The 22,325-nt window shown below is 37.1% G+C and overlaps 1 protein-coding gene across 1 annotated transcript in view; it reads right to left on the bottom strand.

Moving 5' to 3' along the window:
* TRPS1 (transcriptional repressor GATA binding 1) overlaps positions 1-22,325 on the bottom strand; it is a 253,018-nt gene that overhangs the window by 174,889 nt on the left and 55,804 nt on the right. The window contains exon 3 of the mRNA XM_039227228.1: positions 15,762-16,891. Coding sequence (XP_039083159.1) covers positions 15,762-16,891 — 1,130 coding nt within the window. The remainder of the gene's footprint in view (positions 1-15,761; positions 16,892-22,325) is intronic.

Below are 22,325 nucleotides of genomic sequence, written 5' to 3'. Positions count from 1 at the left end.
CAGACCTGTAGATAACCATCACAAAGTACTCTGCCAGGCAATGGGTACCCACTGGTGTATAGAAGACTTGTAGTCTTTGTCTACCTGGTGTTTAGAGTCTAGCCAGGAAGGACGGTCTTTACGTTAGACTATAAATAAATATAAAGAGTAATATGTGCTAAGAATGGAAAGGATGGGATGGTAATGGGGTTGATGGGCTGTGTACAGTGGTCTGGAAGAGAAAATCAAAGGATGAAAAGGAGTTATTCTTGTTATAGGAAGAGGAAGGGTAGAAGCACATTCTAGCAAGTATGAAATACTGAACAGAGGCCACTGCTACTTTAGAGGAATAAGTAAGAGGAAGTATGTCAGTTAACAAGCCGGAAGGGTCATCTAGAGATTTGAAGACCATGTTAAGGAGGCAGATATCTTCTGAGGCTAAAGGAAGCAACTGCAAGGTCATAAGCACAGAAGTGGCATGGTTAAATGTATATTTAAGTCACTTGGGACCTTAACAGTGTCTCATTCCCTTATGAGACCTGACTGGCAGCTGAATATCCAAAATAATGTTCACATTTTATGGAAGCAAAATTCAGAGGTATTATAACATATAACAAAATCTCACCCAGTATTTGTTCAGAGTACTTAATGCAATGCAAAATGACCTTCTTATCATTGAGAACTTAACACATGGTTGAATAAATATGGATCTTTAATTTCTAATTTTTATAGATTGTTTTCTATCTTTTCTCCTGTTTTTCTCATTGTTTAAGTAGTAAAGATAAAACAAAAGGAACTACAACAAAAGTAAATAATTTAATGATGAACTGACCATAAATATACAATATTATAATTAATTTTCTCAAGTGAAAAAAACCTAACCATTAAGGAGAAGATGTCTATGACCTAGAGGAAGAATCTTGCCCCTAAGGTCAAGGCCAGGAAACCACATAACAGGATTAAGACCACAAAGGACAAAAGACAAGACTGAAATCTAGGAATTGAAATCTATGGGAAGTTCAAGTAAATAACCCTCCTACCAAAACTATATTCAAGTACGTCCCATACTTGATAAAACTGAGATAAACTTGCAATAAAATTTTACAAAACAAACTGTTACATTTACCAGGCTCAATCATACAGAGAAAAATGGATGTATCAGAATGGCTAAAGATGAAAATATACCCAGGAAATACTCTACTGAAGATATACCACATAATCTACTGAGTCACTAAAAACAAACTTCAGGAAGCACGTTTGCAAGCTCCAATCAACCTTCACTCTAGACAGTTCTAATGAGTTCACCACCCACTAGAGCAGTAAGTTTATGGTTTCCTTCAGATGTTGGGGTCTCTGCTTGAAGTCTGTGAAAAGATCTCTTCCTATAAATTGCCATAGCTACTTCTACCAAAACTCATGTTTTATATAAAACAGAAAGTACAAAAAGTATTAAAAAATTCCAAAGCACAAAAACTCTAAAGAACTATAGTCCTGTTATTTCAAGAAATAAAGACAATTAATTCTAGGGCAACAGGAAGGAGAAAGTAGAAGAAATACAAATTCCTAGAGCACCATGCAACAAAATACTTTAAAATATTTAAAAACAAAATATTTATTGGAGAAGGAATTAGTCCATGTAAGAGTATACAGACTCTAGAATACGAAGGCATGCGTTTCAATCCTGGCTCTGTATTTTACAGGATGTGTAACTGTAGATAATTTACTAAATTTGCCCCGGTGTTTTCATTTGCAAAATGAAAATAACAGTGTCTCTTGATACGGTTCTTATGAATATTAAGTAAATAACACCCACAGTAGGTAAGTAAATAAGAGTTAACCAGTATAAATCTTAAAATTAAATAAAGCTCCTCTTTTCTGTGTGAATCTGCCTTCTTTACTTTTGTGCAAAGGAGTTTAAATTTACAAACTAGCATTTTGGTATCATCCTTTTCCATTCCCCTATACACCTTAACCATGACAAACATCGTTCTTAAAACCAAGCTAATCTCCTAGAAGATCCTTTGCTTTAAGACACTGACAGGTGGAATATATTCTATGCCCTTTCTGCCTCATCTAGTGGCGTTCACTGGCCTGAAAGAATGAGGAGTTTAGTAGTCTACTTAATTGTCAAGCTTTACTCTCTTTTCATTCATAGACCCAGAATCTTAAGACTCTGAATAACAAAGATAGAAAGGGTATTACCTGTGTTTTATTAAAGTCTTAGAAGGTGAAGATGCCTTTAGCGGATTCTTTAAGGTGATGGAGAATCATAATATGTCTCAGGAATTAAGATTATATACCTTCAATATCTACTTATTGTGCAATCTTGAAATGTCCTTGAGTCATACTGTTCCTCCACCAAATACAGTACATCCAACCCTTACTCAAAATCTGACTGGTATGTCCTCTTAAATATACAAAGGTGCTGGGCCCCTGCCAAGACAATGAGTTTATCACAAAGTATCAAACTCAGAGAGGGTGTCTGGGGCTTCTAGGTTCTCTGATTCCAAGTTTCTGTTCCCAAACGACAACCCCCTCACTCCTGGCAGGTTTCAGCAAGAGCTATTCTGACCAGCCCCACAGAGGAGCTTTTGATCTGACCTGTTGTAGGCAAAACCTTCCATGAGACAGGTACTGGAGGCTGTAAGATAAAAGCAAAAAACAAAAACAGAAACAACAAAACACTCACACATATGCACACACACAAAACAAAACAAAAACAAACAGAGAAAACCAGAAGCTGGAAAGATAAGGTCTCACTGAGAGCCAGGTTTTATGGTGAAAACACATCTTAATAGGAAAGATACTCAAATAAAGTTGTGACAATAAGGTGAACTCACACACCTTTCCTCTTGAAGAGTTCAAAGCACTCACACATATCTGATCTCACATTCCACTCAAGTATAAAGCCCATTTTATAGATCACTAAATAGGGGGAATAGTGACCTGTCCATTTCATTTACGTAAGGTCAGGAATACAGGCCTCTCCCTTCCAGGCCGATGTTCTACTTTTCTACCCTTAGCTGCCTAATTTTTAACTTTATACAGAAATAAATGAAATTACTGGTAAGACAGAAAATGGAAATACGAGAGGAAGGGAACCTGGTAATCTGACAGCAGAAGACTACAGCAATGGTTTGCAAAACAGGCCGTGTAGAGCACTGCAATTAAGGAGTTTCTTACCAACACAGCATGCAAGGTGCCTCTCCCTGCCCCACTGAATCAGGATCTCCTGGGCATAACCTGAGAATCTGAATTTTGAACAAGGTCCCCAGGGGACAGCAATGCAGGGGCCAGTATCTAAGAACTACATTAATAGATACACTGTGGTTCTAAACCAACTAATGACCAGGCATCCTCAATTCCCCTAACTTTAATGAAACACATGGTAATGTCCTTAAGATTCTGGGTGTAACAACTATTAATGAAAAGAGAGTAAAGCTTGACAATTAAGCAGTAAACTGCTAAACAGGCTCAGTCTTACAGGCCATTGAACACAAGTAGGTGAAGCAGAAAAGGTGATTTGCTTCATAGTACTCTAGAGACCTGAAGGAGACTTCTTTCTCTCAATAATATCAGTCTTAAATAAAAGATAGAAAATATTTTTAAAAGACAACATTACTTTCAAAAGCTTAGAGAAATATAAACTTTTTAGTAACCTACACTAACCTCTAGATCAGTGTTTCTTCTCTAACATGCCTAGGTATCACCTGGGAATCTTGTTCAAATCCAGATTCTGATTCTGGAAGTCTGGGTGGTACCCAATATTCTATATTTCTTATAAAATCCCTAATGATTCTGATGCTGTTAGTCCTCAGACCACATCTTCAACAGCATCAGGGGCGCCAGGGTGGCTCAGTCGGTTGAGCATCCCGCTTCGGCTCAGGTCATGATCTCATGGTTTGTGCTGATGACAACTCAGAACCCGGAGGCTGCTTCAGATTTTGTGTCTTCCTCTCTCTCTGCCCCTCTCCCACTCACTCGTTCTCTCTCTCTCAAAAACATATAAAACATTAAAAAATCCCAGCAAGAGTCATGAAGCCATTATCAGAAATAACATCAAGATGGGTATTAGTTTTGAATAAACTCTCAGCATTTGACAGAACATTTTCAAATGAATTCTACATAATGAGCAACATCATATTCCCTTGTAAAGCACATACAATATTGCCCACCTCTGAGAGTCAACAGTAACAGCTTTGGAAGTTAGAACTACAAATATAACATTGTGAAGCAGAATCCCCCAAAAGGTAATTTATCTTTTTTTCTAATTTCATTGTTTGTGGACCATCTTTCATTATTTTTAGTGTGACGTCATTTATATACGTTATCCCTTAACATATTCTCATCCCTACTTCATAGGATAAAAATCTGAAGCACAGGGGCACCTATTTGGCTAGTCGCTTAAATGTCTGACTCTTGATTTCAGCTCAGGTCACGATCTCACGACTCATGAGATTAAGTCCGTCATTGGTCTCTGTGCTCTCAGCTTGGGATCCCTGTTTGGGATTCTCTCTCTCTCTCTTTCTGACCCTTCCCTGCTTGTGCACTTCTTCTTTCTCTCAAAATAAATGAACTTTAAAAAATTTAAAAAAAGAATCTGAAGCACAGACAAGTCAATTAACATAGAATAACATGGAGGGGCGCCGAGATGGCTCAGTTGGTTACGCGTCCGAATTCGGCTCAGGTCATAATCTCACAGTTCGTGGGTTAGAGCCTCACATCGGGTTCTGTGCTGACAGCTAGCTCAGAGCCTGGAGCCTGCCTCAGATTCTGTATCTCCCTCTCTCTCTGACCATCCCCTGCTCACTGTCTCTCTCTCTCTCTCTTTCAGAAACAAACAAAAACATTAAAAAAAAAAAAAAGAACAGCATGGAGACATGACACAGTAGTTAGCTCCTGTCCATGGGTACTCTTTCATGCATGCTGTTTGGTAGCTGATGCAATGTCACCAGCTTACTCAGGAATTAGTTCCTGAAAGATGTGCACATATTCTCTGACATGTGTCATTCTCTCAGTAATAACTGAAAAGACCTTCAACATAATGCCATGTCCACTAAAAATAAAAATAGATGATCTAACCCCTAGTAGAAGAAACATTACTGAAGAATAAAGCTTTAGTCGCTGTGAAAATACATTAGTTTGGACTCGCCTTGAAACTACAAAATGGATTTAATCTTATCAGCATTAATATGAAAACCTCAAACAAGTTCAAAGAATCTTCCCTGCATTCCCAAGATACACGTTCTCATCCATGAAGACTTCCGAAATTACTCAACCCGAGAGTAAACCCAGCATCGTCTGAGCTACTCTTAACTTCTGTTTTCTTTTGAGGCCTTTTTCCACATTGTTTTTTTATTAAAATCTTGTGAATGTCTTACTTTACAGTTACATTGTAACTGCCTTAAGATCAAGATCAAAGTTCACACATCTCTGTATCCACTCCCACCCAGAACATATAATAGTAAATCTATACTTTACCAAAAGGAATGAACCACTACAGCTCTGTGATTGTTCATAATGATGAATTTACTATGCAGAATCATAAAGCATCAGAGAAATATTAAAAGTGCATAGATATTCCATAGATAGCATATTCTGAATAGCTTTTTGGAATAAATTCTTCCATATTTAAAAACTCACAGAACTTCTGGCTACATTAAGCTACACTAATTGAAAAGACAATCAAGTATATGCCTTGCATTAATTTGAGTTCTGTATTCTCCTGTCAAATGGGCAGCAAACACTCTCCTCATGCTACCCAAGGAAAAAAGTGTCATTTTGTAGATCTCCCTGGTCAAGGGGTTTGAAGACCTCCTTAGTACAGAGAACAGTCTTTTGGAAGGAATGGCAGATAGAGCCTTGAACTCTTAAAGAAAGGGTCACAAATTAGGGGTTGTACTCTTAGCAACATCAGTGATGAGTTTTCTAGAGTTGCCGGGTGGTTCCCGTTGGGGACGTCATCATGGAGGGCCCCAAGCTCTGGTATTTTTCTTCCCCATTCACCCCCTCCTGCCCAAACTAAAACTTGATCTTCTGCATCTTTTTTTTTTTTCTTAAAGTAATGTCTGTCTACAGGGCTGCCAGAGAAAACACACCACGGCAACTTGAATGTCAGTGCAAGCAATCAAATACCTTACTGTAAGTATGTCCCATGCAATATTTGGGATATACTTACACAAAATATCAGTATGTCTCATGTGATATTTTAGACAGTGAGGACATGAATCAAAGAAGTGTGTTAAAAAAGCTAGATTATCACTGCCTCCAGAGAAAACTACTAGCTGCCTAACCAAAGATCAAATTGGACTTATATCAAGCGACTTAAAATTTCTGTGAGAGGGGCACCTGGGTGGCTCAATCGGTTGAGCGTCTGACTTCAGCTCAGGTCATGATCTCACAGTTCATGGGTTCAAGCCCCGCATCAGGATCTGTGCTGACAGCCAGCTCAGAGCCTGGAGGCTGTTTCAGATTCTGTGTCTCCCTCTCTCTCTGACCCTCTCTTACTCATGCTCTCTCTCTCTCTCTCTCTCTCAGAAAAAAAAAATTCTGTGAGAAACAATGTTTTATTCCTTATCCTACTTAGCAGAATTTTCTTGTGCTATGAATATGAACTTATTTCAGATCCATTCATATTTCAAAGCACAGTGGCCTTAATAGTACGTTTTCATTCATCAGCAGAGGCTAAAACATTATTTTCAAAAGTCATAAAATGCTGAGGTTTTCTAGATTTTAGAAAAAGATCAGCTAAAAGATGTAACTCTTTTTTTAAGAGAGAGCAAGTGCGGGGGGGGGGGGGGTAGGGGCAGAGGAGGAAAGAGAGAATCTTAAACCAGGATCCAATTGGGAGTAGAGCCCTATCAAGGGCTCGTCCCATAACCCTGTAAAAGATCAGCTAAAAGATGTAACTCTTTTTTTAAGAGAGAGCAAGTGCGGGGGGGGGGGGTTGAGGGGCAGAGGAGGAAAGAGAGAATCTTAAGCAGGATCCACATTGGGAGTAGAGCCTTATCAGGGCTCGATCCCATAACCCTGTAATGATAACTTAAGTGAGCTGAAATCAAAATTTGGATGCTCAACCGACAGAGCCACCCAGGTGCCCCAAGATGCTCATTTATCACCCTACTCTGCTAATGCTTCAATATTTCTATCTTCATAATAAACCAGCCTACAGTATCTGTGTGGTCAGCTCTGAGCAATCCCTTTTCTCCTCTAAATGTAAACTTCCAGAGATTTCTGCCAACATTTGAAAAGCTCTCCTCTACCAAATAACTGCATTTCTCAGCCAGTTTTTCTTCTTCATTGACTAAACAGAGCACTGAAGCAAATGAATAACTCATAAATACTCATCAATCAGACTTCAAAAGGTATTTTTTGGTAATTATGGAATCAAACACCGACAGACAAATTACCACAGAAGAAGAGTAAGTGAAGGTGATTTAATTTAAATACAGATCAATAGATTTGATATCGAATAAAGTTAGTCATTTTTGTAATACCCTTTTGCTAGTATAAAGGCCTCTAACATGGAACACTGGAGATTAATGACACTGGAGGATGAGGGAGTAGAAAGCAGGTGAAGAGAGTATCTGAGAGACAGACCAAAAAAAAAAAAAAAAAGGAATTACAAGTGAATAACCAGATCAATCAACTTTTAGAAGCTGGAAGTATAATAATATTCAGCCTTAGTGAAGTGCAGAGGAGTAGTCTACAAAATTTAAGATAAACTGAAATTTGTGTAAGATTCCACTCAATTCACTCATATTTTTAAAGCTGAAATAATCTGATTAGTATTTATTCATTTGGAGTAACTTATTTTTCAAAGGGGGCATGGGGTGATTTCACTTAACTCATGTCGTAACTGAAAATTTTCAATTTATGATCACTTAACTCACTTTCAAAAAGAAGATAGCCTACCCAAATATTCAAAATAGGAAGAAGACAAACCTCCATAAAATAGAACGTGAATAAGAAATGATTTCTTCTTTCATAAATTATTAGTTTATGGATATGATTTCCATAAACTAATATGAAATAGAAATTATAGCTAAAATTTATTTTATTCCAAGAATGGATCATGATTCTTGTACAAAAAGTCTTCAGAACAATGAAATTCAAATAATGTATACAAATAAAGATAGTGCCATTTGTGGATTATTTTCTTGAGGGATTATAATATCCTGGGTAATGTTTTGTCTCACAATGGGAATTTTCACCTTGAACAATATATTAGGTCCATTTCAGAGTATTACAGGCAACTGATTTATTAGGTATTGTTTAAAAGAACATGTAACATAATCATACACAAACCTCAATGTAACCATCACAGTCCTACCCTTTGAGAAACTCTGTCCTAATGCACTGTATACTTGGCTTTTCAAGATGTGTTGATAATTAAGTGCTTATCATAAAATCGAGCCTTCAGAATTAGCAGAGCACACTATGTTCTTTCTGAGCTCTTTTAAGGTAGAACTTGAGGGGCACCTGGGTGGCTCACTCGGTTAAGCATCCGACTTCAGCTCAGGTCATGATCTCACGGTTCGTGGGTTCGAGCCCCGCATTGGGCTCTGTGCTAACAACCAGCTCAGAGCCTGGAGCCTGCTTCAGATTCTGTGTCTCCCTGTCTCTGACCCTCTCCTGCTCACACTGTCTCTCTCTCTCTCTCTCAGTAATAAATAAAACATTAAAAATTTTTTAAAAAATAAGGTAGAACTTGAGCAGTAGCTACATTAATTTGACCAGTGATGGTATCCAGTGTTATTTCCTTCAGCCCAGGTTATATATTTTATGTTTAAAAGATTCAAACACTTTTTAAAACATTTTTAATGCATTCATAAGTCTTCAATTGGACAGATGCTTGTCATCACATGCGCTACCAAAAAGTATGTCAATTTTCACACACTCTAGATAACAAGCAGGTAGACAACATTATTAATGACTTTCAAGTAATTATTTAATCAGAAGGGGAACTGGACATTCACTCAAATCTTTAATGGACTTGTGTATTGTGGAAAATTGATATTTCATTTTCATTTAAAAATTTTATATAATGTTAATCATATATACATTCTACATATACGTGTGCTTATATATATATACACATTCATATTTAATAATGAATTTTATAAAATATTCATTTTTGTTATAAAAATGTTATAAAAAATAAAAACTACAATAGAATTATAGAATCATAGGATATTGTTATATAGATAAATATATTCCATGTGCCTTCTATGTGTGTGGGCATATATACATATACAGAGAAATTCAGAGAGATCTACGTGTGTATATGTGTATGTGTGTATATTTATATACACATAGAGAGATAATACAGAAGAACTTACATTTGTGGTATAGTTCCATATATTTACCTGAATGTATATGAATATATATGGCATATATGTGAATACACACACACACATATATAATGAATATACGTATATGGTTTTGTTTTGCTTGTTTTTGACCCTACATAAAATGGTATCCAGCCAAAAACAGTATTCAACTTGTTTTTATTCAGCCAAAATTATGCTTATAAGATTCATATGTCATATTCAACTGTCATTTATTCAAATTCACTACTGTGTAATATTCCACTGTATAAAAATCTACAAATTATTTAATAATAACCGCTATTATTATCAGTTGGTACTTTTTTCCTGTTTTGTATCTGAAATTTGTTTTGGTCATTCTGCTCTTTCAAAAAATTCTACTCTGAACACTTCTGCACAGGTTTCCTAGTGTGCTGATGAAAGAAATTATCTGAGTGAAATTATGCTTTCATTGGGAATACGAGCATCTGATATTGTCAGAATTTGTCAAATTCACTTTATGCAGTCACATGTACTGACCAGTTTTACTCTTTGCAGTTTTTTAAGCTTATTTATTTATTTTGAGAGAGAAAGAGAGAGGGAGAGAGCATATGCACAAGCAGGGGAGGGGCAGAGAGAAGGAGAGATAGAATCTCAAGCAGGTTCCATGCCATCAGCGCAGAGCTCCAACTCGTGTGGGGCTCGAACTCAGGTACTGTGAGATTATGACCTAAACTGAGATCATGAGTCTCATGTTTCATCGACCAACTGCGTCACCCAGGCACCCACCCTTTATAGTTTTTTTTAACATCCAAGTTTTCTGAAATAAAGTGACTTCACTGTTTCTTTTGTTACTCTTTGCCTTGTGTAACTTCATCTATTCTGTTACTGAGGCCCAACTTAATTATACTGAGTCAAAGGATATTTTCTATATGATATGTTTTTCTGAAATGTGATTTCTTTTTGGCTTAATACTTGTCCACTCTTCTAAGTATTTTAAATCTGCTTGAAGACCATGTGAATACTCTAAATTGTTGGATGCACAACTGAATATATTTTAATTAAAACAAGTTTGTTAATTTGCTGTTCTAATCTTTTGTATTTTGAAGACTTTTTTTCCATTCAACTTGATAAGAAAGGTTTCTTTAACTCTGTCACTGTGATTGTGGTTTGCCATTTTTCCCTGTAGTTGCCCATCAATTTTTGTTTTACATATAGATTTATATATATTTTATATATTTAGAATTGTTTTCTTTCTCTCAAGAAGTGAACCCCTTATCATTATGTATCAACTTCTCTCTCCTATGCTTTTTATATTAAAGTCTAAACTATATGAGATTAATAAAGCTATCTCAATATTCCTTTGGTTTATAATGCTTATAACTCCATCTAATTTTTTGTTACATACTCTCCATAGCCTTATATTTTGAGTGTGTAGCCTATAAACAGCTTATATATAGTTAAAATTTATTTTTGTTAAGTTTATTTACTTATTTTGAGAGAGAGAGAGAGAGAGAGAGAGTGAACAAGTAGGGGAAGAAGGGCAGAGGGAGAGGGGAAAGAGAGAATCCCAAGCAGGCTGCCTACTCAGCACAGAGCCCATTGTAGGGCTCAATCCCACAAGCTTGAGATCATGACCTGAACCAAAATCAAGAGTCGGATGATTAACCAACTGAGACAGCCACCTATGTGCCCCTTGGATTTTCCATTTTATTAAGTCTGGCAATACCTTTTAAGTGGAAAGTTCAATCTACACAGGTTCATTCAGGTTTTGATAGCTGGTCTTTCCTTTTTTTTTTTACCATCTTGCTTTTGGAATTCTATTTATACACTTAAATATTCATCTATTTATGCATTTTAACCTTGTATCCTCTCTTACCATTTTTTAGAAAATAGATAGAATTTTATTTTGTTGTATCATTCTCTATAGCTTCAGAAATTATGTACCCATTTCCTATTCCTTCATTGGTTAACCTTAAAAGTTTCCAAGTATGCATTGCAAAGTCCTAATTCACTAACTCCAGACAATTCAAGGGCCTTATAGCACCTTATTTCTGATCATATTCCCTACAAATGTTCATATTCCATTGCCCAACATCTTAGTCTATCTCTTTTTAGCTGCATAAATCAGGCAGACTATGGTTGTTTGATTTATCCACAGTTCCCTGGTTTTTGCCTATGAGAAAATATTTTGCTTTTTCTTGGAAGGTTATTTTCACATGTAGACAATACGTAGGTTGATCATTATTTGTGTTTTTTCCTTCAAAACTTTGAACAGACTTTCTCCCTCTTCTGGTTTCTGTTGTTGTTGATAAAGTCTGCTAAAGTCAGCCAAATTGTCTTTTCTAAATAGTTGATATGTAGCTTCCCTCTACAGGCTCTAAGACGACCTCTCTAGAATTTTAATTATTACTACAATGTGTCTATGACTGATTTGCTTATACCCCTGTTTAGTATAAGTTATATTTTTGTATATGTGTGCTTATATCTTTCATCTTTCAATTCTAGGAAATCTGCCATTATCTCCTCAAATACTACTTGCCTATCTTCTATATTATAGAAGAATTATTATACATAATTCTATATATTCTTTCCTCCTGGAACTCTAATTATATGCAGTTTAAAACAGCTTACTATATTTTTATAACCTACTATCTACTGTTGATACTTCCCATCCCCTTCCACTCTTAAATATTCAGGCTAATGTCTTCAGATTTAACTTGCGATCAACTTGTTTGCCTTCTATCATTTGCCAATCTGTTACTGAACCTATCAATATATTAAGTTTCAATAATTATATTTTCAATTCAAAACTGCTATTTGATTCTTTTTTGAGTATTTCGAGTCATTTATAGTCCATGTAGTTTGATCAACTTGCAAATCTGATTTTCATTTATTTAAATGATATTTTTCTATGACTGAAAAATATAGTTTAAAAACATTTCTATAACTGAATAATTTATTATATATTTATAATTTATAATTTCCCCGGGTGTCTAAAGCCATTATGACATTTCCTACTGATTTCCTATAAAATGGTTTATATCCCTATGTATATGGTCAATTTTTATAATAATGAGCTTCTATAAGATAAGGTTTATCTTGTGCCACAGATATCATGGAGGTGAAAATTGGAGTATTTCATATAGACAAATTTGTGCCTACTTCTGAGAGGAGTCAGAGAAGGCTCTAAATGTGGAATCACTTTAGCCACCTTCAAGGTGTCAACTTGAAGTGAAACTCAGATTCAGCAGTCTCTCTCTCTCTCAGTGACTCCAGGCATAGTCTCTTGACCGACTAGTATTTGCCTCAGTGTAATCTCACACTCCATACTTCCTGCTCACTTCGCCCCAGTCTGGATTTCGTCCACTTTTAGTGAAGGAAAAACAAGAAAAGCTTCAGAAGTTTCTCTTAATTCACAGGAGTCTAGCAAGGCATTGAAAAGTATGTTTTATCTAGTATCATTGTTTTATAAGGGTACAGTACTCCTACTGACTCCAGAAATAAGTTACAACGCTGAAAACTTTGATGAGAATGGTGGTCAACTAGAGAATGGGTATACTGTTTAATCGAGTAATAAATAATAAGAGAAATGGGGTGTGAGAAACAAATTCATGGGTGGAATACAGTCATGTCAAATGTGAGCAAGGGGCACCATAAGTAAAAGAGAACTGATCAAGTTCCAGTTGCTGACGTTTGCAATTCAACTGAGGTTAAACCTGGTTCTTCATGAAAATGCCCACCAAAGAGAATCCACAGGAAGGATTTCACTCATAGCTCTAAATCAACTCTCCTGCTTCTCAGCTGTAGTTTTTTCTTACAGCTACCTGATTTTACATATTTTATAGATCATAGCTTATACTACCTTTTTACTACACTGTTAAGTCTTGTTTATAAAGCACTCAAAAGCCAAGAATATTCCGTAGTTATATCAGAATTATGGAGAAAGTTTCCCGACACGAATAATATGAATCAACATAAATTTAACCAGAAAAATATTACTGCAATATGGTAAACTTGTTCTTTTATACTATCTCCAAAATGTAGCATGTGGGGAAAATGCGTTGATAGAACAGATTTTCAGCGCCCACAGAACTATTTCCTTTCACATCCCTAGAGCCTCCACTGTTGTTCAACCTTCAGTAGAGTTCTGAAAGTATAAGTCTCCAAATTTCAAATATTTCTGTAAGAGCCCATAAACAGATCGGAGATAAACTACTCAGCACCCTAAAGGATGTAGGACCACACAAATCACATCAGGTTTTAAGAACAAGTACAGGAGTATTTTAATGCCCTAGGAACAAGTACTGCTCAGTTTTCTCATCTAATAAAATACTGAAAGCCTGACTTATATCCAAAATGCACAGACAACTGTCATTTGGTATGGTGCCCTAAATCCTCAGAAGGTTTTTAGACCATATAATAGTCTAAGATTAAACTGTAACTTACCATGGAGATCTTGGCTTATCCTTAACGACTGTGAAGTCAAAAACTCACAGGCACTTCATTTACTTAAAGATCTACTCACTGAGCACTTATTAGCCATTCTGGCACTGTGCTAAATTGTGTAGATAGAGCAGTGAACAAGAAAAGACTAGTCTCTTCCTTCTAGAGCTTATTTACATTACTATTAGCTAAACTCTGAAATTATTCAGTAATATTTTTATTCATACTTTTATTGCTTGGGAGAATTTTTTTTTTTTGTTTGACGAAAGCATACAGAAAGTCTGTTTTTCCAGACAGGTTTTCAAGCAATGGCTTCAGCTTCCTCAAGAAAAGCTACTCATGGAAATGATCTGGTATCCAGATGTGTATGTAGGGGTGTGGGGGGGGGGGGTGGCTTATTTCCTCATGATTAAAGAAAGCCTCCTCTTCCTTTAAACACAGACAGGATTACCTAATTTTTACAGCACCTAAAAAACATATATGCGCACTAGTAAAGCTCAGAAGGAGGCTAATGTCTGCTCGCCCAGAAATAAATTAACATGCAGCTAACATCAGAGGAGCCAGAAACACTCACTCCAAGTGTGAACATATATTTGATTGCAGGACTGTGTCTTTCCTAGGGCTGACCTTATAAATTAAACAGTGTAAATCTCAAGGAAGTGTTTTCTGAACATTTAGATTCACTGTGAACATTAGGATGCCCTTCAAATTAACATCTAACATTATTAGCCTATTATTGGACATGAACTGTTTCATTACTGGTGACTGACAAAACACACACGCACTCATACTAACACACTTGTAAAAAGAATGAGAGGAACTTTAAAATCTTGGGACAGGAAAAAAAAATAACTAGATATTTAAACTAGGATATTGAGTCTACATATGGAAAAACACTTAAAAAGAGTAAATAAAGCTTTTTATGTTTATGCTTCTCTAAGCACAATAGCAAGAAAGCACCCATTGCGTGCCAAGTAATATCTCAACATGCTGTATTACCAGGATTGTGCTAAACTAATTCCTAGTCATATAACCAAGACTTCGTGTAAATGTTCCTTCTTCAAAGAGGCATTTCCTCTCTACCATATTGGGCTATGAGGTCATTCTAGTGAAACAAAGCAGCCCCTACTTCATCTGTTACGACACTCATACTCACAAGGATCTGTTAACATCTTCCCTACTAAACTGTAAGTTCCCTGTGGACACTGACTATACTCGTCTTGTTCTATCCTTTATCAATGCCTGGCATAATGGATACTTTTGGAATGAATACAGAAATGAAATAAGGATACATATCCTAAGCCCATCTTTAGAAGATATAAAAGATGAACTGGGAACACTAACATTTATAAAGAGAATAGAGTCGAAGTGGGAAAGAAAATGAAAATACCCTGTATCTGTTTACGAATCTGAAAGAGCTGACATGGCTTTACCTGCTCCAAGGAGTGAATGTACAGAAGTCCAAAGTCACACATATGACAAAATGCTCACCTTCAGATTATAGTTTCTTTGCGAAACAAGGGTGTTGCTCAATGTTTTAGAGCCAGAAGGATGTTCATTCTCATTTGAAAAGAAATATGAGTAATGTGTTCTCAAGCAGATCGTTTTCCAGTTGGGACAGAGAAGAGAACATATTATAATGGCACCTTTCATTTGGGAGCTCCTCCATCAACAAATATGGGATGTGGAATCACTTAGCAAGGACAAATAAATGAATTGTGGTAAATAAGGAAATTTATCAGTATTACCATCATCACTGCAAATTTTAAAACATATTCAGTAAATGGCATAAAACAGGTATGAAGCAGAAGAGTAAATGGTCTGAAACAAGTAACCAAATTAGAATCTGTGGTTACCACAGCTATAAACACGTAATCTGCATTTTTATGAGCAATCTTTTATGCTTTCTTGTCCTGCAACTTCCCCAAGTCACTGCAATCATTCCCGACGATTCTTGGATCAGCCCTCTGGATTCTTCCTTTCATTCTCTTGATATCCCTCTCTGCCCCCCATCCCACTATGACTTACCTGTAGTGTCGGGAAATCTCTTCTTCCACCTGGGTAATGAAATCACATTTGGTACATGAGTGTTCTTTGCTTTCCTTGACAGCTGGCTGCCCATCCGATCCTTGCAGATGATTGGCTTCCTGTTTGACATCCGATGCCTGTGACTCATGCACACTCTCATAATGGAAGAGGAGCACGTCTACATCAGGGGTGGAGAATGAGCATTGATGGCACTGGTGTTTGACTCTCGAGCTTCCAGCCGCCCCAGGAGACAAGTGCAAAAGCAAGAGTGCACAGTGGGAACAATTACTTTTTCTACATGCAAATGGATAAGTAATTTCTCCAAGGTGCTTTTCTGGGCTGCAAAGGCCTCTGGGACAGAATGGACAGTGTTTAATGGTACACTTATGAATGTTATGGAGCTGCTGATAGTGACGGAGAAGCGGCCCCACGACAATTACATCGGGGCCGTGGCTTTTGGAGTATCTAAAGTCGCAGAACTGACAATTGTAGCTCGTCACCATGTTATCCTCTGAGCCCTTGCTGGAGAAATCCTTCTTTTTAGCCCCGCTAGAGCCCTTGTCTGCCTTGGTCATTGGCTCTCCTTCTGCACTTTTGGCTAGATCATTCTGATTAATGACAGAGCCCCTGGAAAGCTTATCATTCAATTCTGGATTAAGGCTGCCTGACTGCGCTCCTCCATGCTGTTTGCCGTAATGTTCTAACAGTTTAAGTGAGCTGGATGACTCACAGCTGAAACTGCAAAACTTACACCAGTAGTAACTGGTGGCCTCTGTACCATTTTGTCTTGAGGAATCGAGGGGCTTGATGGGCACCGAGTAGCCAACGGGAGTATCGTCTCCCGCCTTGACTGTGACCTTGTCCTGCCACTTGCCCAAGTCCCCAGAATCACTGGACCGAAGTGCAGGGATGGATTTGCTAGAGTTTTTCTCTGAAGGTTTCGCCCCCTCAGAGGAGGGGAGAGAAGCTTTGATTTTGTTCGGGTGAGTCTGAAGAAAATGCTGTTCTAGTTCCGTGGAAGAGTTGCCCATGTAAGTGAAATTGCAGAATTTACAGCGGAAGTACTTGGTGTTTCCTTGGCAATCTGGTGTCTTCCGTCCAATGCCAATGAATGTTCCACCGGAAGTGACCTGGTATAGAAGAGACGGATGTTACTTTAAAGGTGTCAGTACTTCAGTGCTCTCTGTAGGAGGGAGGAGGGGACACGGCGAAGTATTCCACATCAAAAAATACAATAGTACTTCTGCTTCTTATGAAATCACTTGAATAATCAGAGCCAAAGAAATGCACTCTTCATTTCTCAATAGCTACTCTTTGAGAGGCTCATTATGGTAAATAGTTTTGGCCAAAGCAACAAATAAAGATAAGTAATAAGAGTACTATAACTAATTCAATGGATTTAATATTTTTTTAAAAAGCCAAGAAAACAATTTTCATGTAAGTAGTTTTACTACTGCCTCCTTCAAACCACATGCTTGCAGAAGCACCCAAATCACAGGGGATTTCTTTTCATGAAGTTAAGGGTTGCTGTCAAAACCAGAGGCAGTTGCTTAGAGACTGCTCAATGTAGACGTTCTCCAAGGAAATCCTTGCTCAGTTCCTACAGCGATGAAGCTTTGGGCAAAGATGAAGTCTACCCTTCGGGGAAAATAAAGGTTGCTAACATGACCACAAAAATGGCTTGTAATTAAAGTCCAAGCAGGAACTATTTAGACTAAAAATGAAATTAAGGCAGTGGGCCTGAAGTCCTAGTGCAGAAGGTCTAATGTCTAAACTCTAAAGAGTGTAAAATGTTTCCCAGTCTAGGATAAAGGAAAAGAAAAAACCTTCTAGGGCCTCATTTGATCAAAGCTCTGTCTCAGTGGGTCATGGGGATGTTCAAAGGCCAAAAATAAAATAATCCCACCATAAACAGGATCATAGCTCTTCCTTCTATCCAAAATTATAAAACTTACAGCATTAGGGCAATGAAGGTATTCAAAGGTCACGTTATATAAAGTCCTTCCTCAGTAGGCACTGTAGCAGGCAGTTTAACTAAGTGCCACCTCTGAGCTGACAGAATTCCTGTTTTAAAACAGAGTTTTTGATAGAAATCCTCTAAAAATGGAGAGATCTCCTCTTCCAACTCTCAGAGAATTTCTAAATTTTTCTAGCTACCAGATGTAATAGATTAAGCACGTGACATAATCACATTCTGCCATCTTCACCAGCTGCTCAAAAATGACATGTGCGATCACTGCTCATATCCAAATCACTCTAGGAGAAAAGTCTCAAGCATCTCAAAATCATTTAAGAGTTTCTACTTAATATGCAAATAATATTCCCTTAGCACACTGAGAGACACGCTTGTACCTCTGCTGTACAGGACTAAGTCTGTAAGCCATGCTGCGGCTTAAAGAGAGGCCGTGATCTTGATCAAATTACCTAACCTGTCCGGCCAAGAGTTGGCCTAACTGGGGCAACCTCCACTTTTATTTCCAGTATTAGAGTTCTAGGAAATGTGCATGAACAGAGAAATCGCTCAAGCCTTACTCTATATTAAGATAATAATTTACAAGGGTCTCTCATAGCCTGTAACCCAAGAATGACAATGTATCAGTTTGGGTGATGTCCACATGCACCCATGGCAAGCACAGACTTCAGTCCACCAAGGGCAGAGCATCATCTAACCAGAGAGGGAAGAATGGGGTATCCCAGCAGCCAGGAGCATGGCAATCAGCAGTGTGAGAGATGTCAAAGCCAGAACACCAGGTTACGGTCTGTTCACCTCTCTAACCTAGCATGTCAGGTACTAGAAACAACTCAAATTTGCTCTGAGATGTAAAATCCCTCCATCTATTCCCAAGTTCCCTGGGGGTGAGGAAAAACCTTATTTTCAGAAACAAAGCATTTAAGTGGTATTCCATCAACTCTGATACTTTGTGCAGGAACTTCAGCTTGAATCAAGGGGGGCAAATTGAAAAGCATGCCATTCTTCTCTAATGTGAGTAAACAATCAGTATGCAAAACTTTTCCTGCTTCAGTTACTAGCTTTTAGCTTCAGAGTTGTCGATATTCCTGATATAAAATATCTGTAACTTCTTCTTGTAGAAAGGGATTCCTGAGAAATCATGACATATCATCACTACTTCTTTGATTTTGCAATCTTCAAGTCTCATATGCCATGTACACGCTGGAAGGGCTGAACAAAGAGAACTTATACAAAGTCCTAAGAAATCCCTAACCATAGGATTCTCAAGTAAATCAAAATTATTATTAAGCCATCACAGTATCCCTTCCAGTATTTGACAACTTTAAAAGTCAGAAAATCCAGGCTAAAAATGACTACTCTCAGGTGAAGAGACCATAGAAGAAAGGCCATTCTGTACACAAAATCAAAAGTGCCAGTAAAGCATTTTGGCTTAGGATTAACTGAGTTGCTATGAAAACCACATTAAATCTTTTAAGTTGGTAGTATTTGCGTGTCTACAAGTTGTGTTTTTTTTACCCACAGAAAACCAGCCAGTTCCATTACTTAAGATTGTTATGTAAGATACTCATTTGGGGTGCCTGGGTGGTTGAGTCGGTTGAGGTCATGATCTCGCAGTTCGAGGGTTCAAGTCCTATGGCAGGCTCTGTACTGACAGCATGGAGCCTGGAGCCTGTCTTGGATTCTATATCTCCCTCTCTCTGTCCCTCCTCCACTCATGCTCTCTCTCTCTAAAAAATAAACATTAAAAAAAATTTAAAGACTATCATGTAAGATACTATTTTAAAAACCACCCAAACAGGCAAACAAAAGCACAAGGATCTCATTTAATGACAAGAACAACTATAATGGCACTGCCATAGATTATCTATTTGCCTTCTTGGTAAATAGTAAATCATATTAGTTTTTATATTACTTAAAGCTAATATAATGTTAGAATTATATATTTTACATATTATAAAAGCCAACTTTCGGAAACATTGTTATTTAGTGTTCTATTACTTTTCTCTTTCAAAACGATCTAAAGGCTACACTTGGGGACATTTTTATACTTTCTTTGTAAGAGCTGTACACTTAAGTCATGGTCAAATAAGCTGATTCACACATTTAAATGCCATTTTAAAATAAAATATAATTTATAATTTTAGGAGACCATACGTAAGACTACTGACCATCTTCACTGTATTTTCATGACCTCCAAATGTTAACTTAAAACAATTGTCTCCTAGATTAAACACAAATACATAGCAATAACACTCATACTAAATAAGTATTTGCAGCAACAGGTAATTGAGTCTCATTGCCAGGAAAGAGCACCTACACATTCAGAGAATTATTTCAAACTTTTCAAACGACTGAACCCAGCAAGGTATAGAAAAGAAGTTACCATTCTCTAGCTATGACTCTACTAAAAAAGAGATCACAAGCAGAATAAAGAGTGTAAGTTTCAATCTGTTTTTCTTCTGCTAAGCAGAATTATAATTATAATCCGTTAATCCAGCAATTTCTTTGACACAGATATCCATATTTCAAAATTTCTATTAAACTGTAAATTCTGTTTGGACCAAAAATTACACCTATTCATTCATCTAATCAGTAGCTATTGAATACTTAGTTTGTGCCAATCTCTGTGATAGATGCTGGAATATAACGGTGAACAAGTGAGGCCATGTCTCTGCCTTTAAATTATCAGAAGATCAACATCTGTAGATAAAATTCTTTATTCATTTCTATTACTATTACTTGGATTTGCTTGCTCCCATGGGAAGTCTAGAAGTTAAAGTCTACGCAAAGATACATGATTTAGCCTCCTGGCCCCTCAGTTTCTCCATCTTTAGGGATACCAGTAACAGGGAACACCTTGCCATCTTGTAGGATTATTGTGAGGATCAACTGAGAGAAGGTATCTGAAACTGATTTGCAAACTGGATATCAGCACCATCCAACAGAACTTTCTGAGATGCTGGAAATGTTCTGCAGTCTATCCTGTCTCTCATAGCCATGAGCTATATGTGGCTACTAAACACTTCAAATAGGGCTAGTGCAACTGAAGAACTGATTAAAGTACTTTTTATTAACTTTTCACTACTTTTAACTGAGATGTAAATAGGCACATGTACCTAGTGAAGGCCATGTTAGCACATTCAACAGTACTAGTCACATGAACGGGATTATTATTTAATAAAATGAACTACCTAATTTAATTTCTCCTGATAAGTGGAAGAAAAGACTACATAGTGGGAAATTGGTGAAGTCATTCAATGACAAACTCATAAACTCACAAACTCATAGTATTCTCAGCTATACATGAATAGGTAGGATTCTGTTTTTACTAAGCTAATGCTTCTGTTTATATTTTTTCTTGGACTGCACGAATGATATTTTATTCATCTTTGGAGGTAAGCAAGGGCTCAGTACATTTGGGTTGAATGGACTCATTATCGTTGATTTGAGCACAGATGAAAATTCCCGCCAAGACCCCTAAATTACCTGGGATTTAAAGAAAGTGAGTGTAATTCACATACTCCTTGCTGACTCAACCTGACGTACTTGGGCTTCTTCAAAACACTGAACAAAATGTATCTTTCACCCAAAAACAAATGGCTCCCTAGCCATATAGCTTATGAGCTATAGTTGTATAGAAGCTCCCAACTTACCTGTTAAGGCATGAAAAAGAAGATTTGAAGTTACTTTTCACTGAATAAGGACTATAATGGCTTTTAATTCCACTTTTAACTTAGTTTTAGAAACTATTCCTTCCATGTAGTATGTTTCATTGTCTTTGTTTATAATTTATGTATGCCTTTTCACAAAAATGCTTCACTGTTGAAGTTAAAAATGTAAAAGGCTGGCTTTCTTTTCAAAGGCTTTAACCTTAATTAATTTATGTCCTTCTAATAACACAGAATAAAACTAGTAAGAATGATATCTAAGAGACTACGTCAAAGGAAAAGATTTCTTGAAGCCTCAGAACTCTCAAAATGACACTCCAGCACACGTACTTATTGTCAGTGGAACAAAAAGAGTTGTTTGAACTAAACACAAACTCTTCCTCAGATGTGGTTCATTTTCAAGTACTATAATTGATAGCAACAGAGACAATCAGGAGGGTACTAATTTAAGGGGACTTGAGGTTATGGGGCTGTTAGTCAAAAAAGTAAAACCTTCACCTAATAAAAAGCTAAGTTGTTAAAAATCACTGTTCGAATACTGAAGTTACAAAGAGCTTGAAGAAATCTGTCAGGGCCGATTTTGGCTGAAAGGAACTACAGTCAGAATGAATGTGCAACGTTTGTGCCCTGGAGCACGCTTCACAAAGCAGCGCGTGGCATGGAGGGCTCTGCAGTGATGCGCCCCTGGTGGAGACGAAACGTTTACATATTTCGATCTTAGTCCCATGCTCTCACATCGTATTCCTGCTGTTCCTGGTGACCCTGCAGTAACACCAATAAATACCATCTCGAAAATAAGGAACAAATCCAATAAAGCTTATGAATTATAAGAGCCAACTATATTTTTTGCAGGGCGGGGGGGGGGGGATGAAAACTCAATTTGATTTTAAGTGTAAAACACTGCATATTAAACTTGCACATTTG

The sequence above is a fragment of the Hyaena hyaena genome, unplaced genomic scaffold (assembly GCF_003009895.1).
Source record: "Hyaena hyaena isolate Hyena2069 unplaced genomic scaffold, ASM300989v1 scaffold_26, whole genome shotgun sequence".
NCBI classification, from domain to species: Eukaryota; Metazoa; Chordata; class Mammalia; order Carnivora; family Hyaenidae; genus Hyaena; species Hyaena hyaena.
The sequence above is the reverse complement of the archived record's forward strand: the minus strand, read 5'-3'. Positions and strand labels throughout refer to the sequence as shown.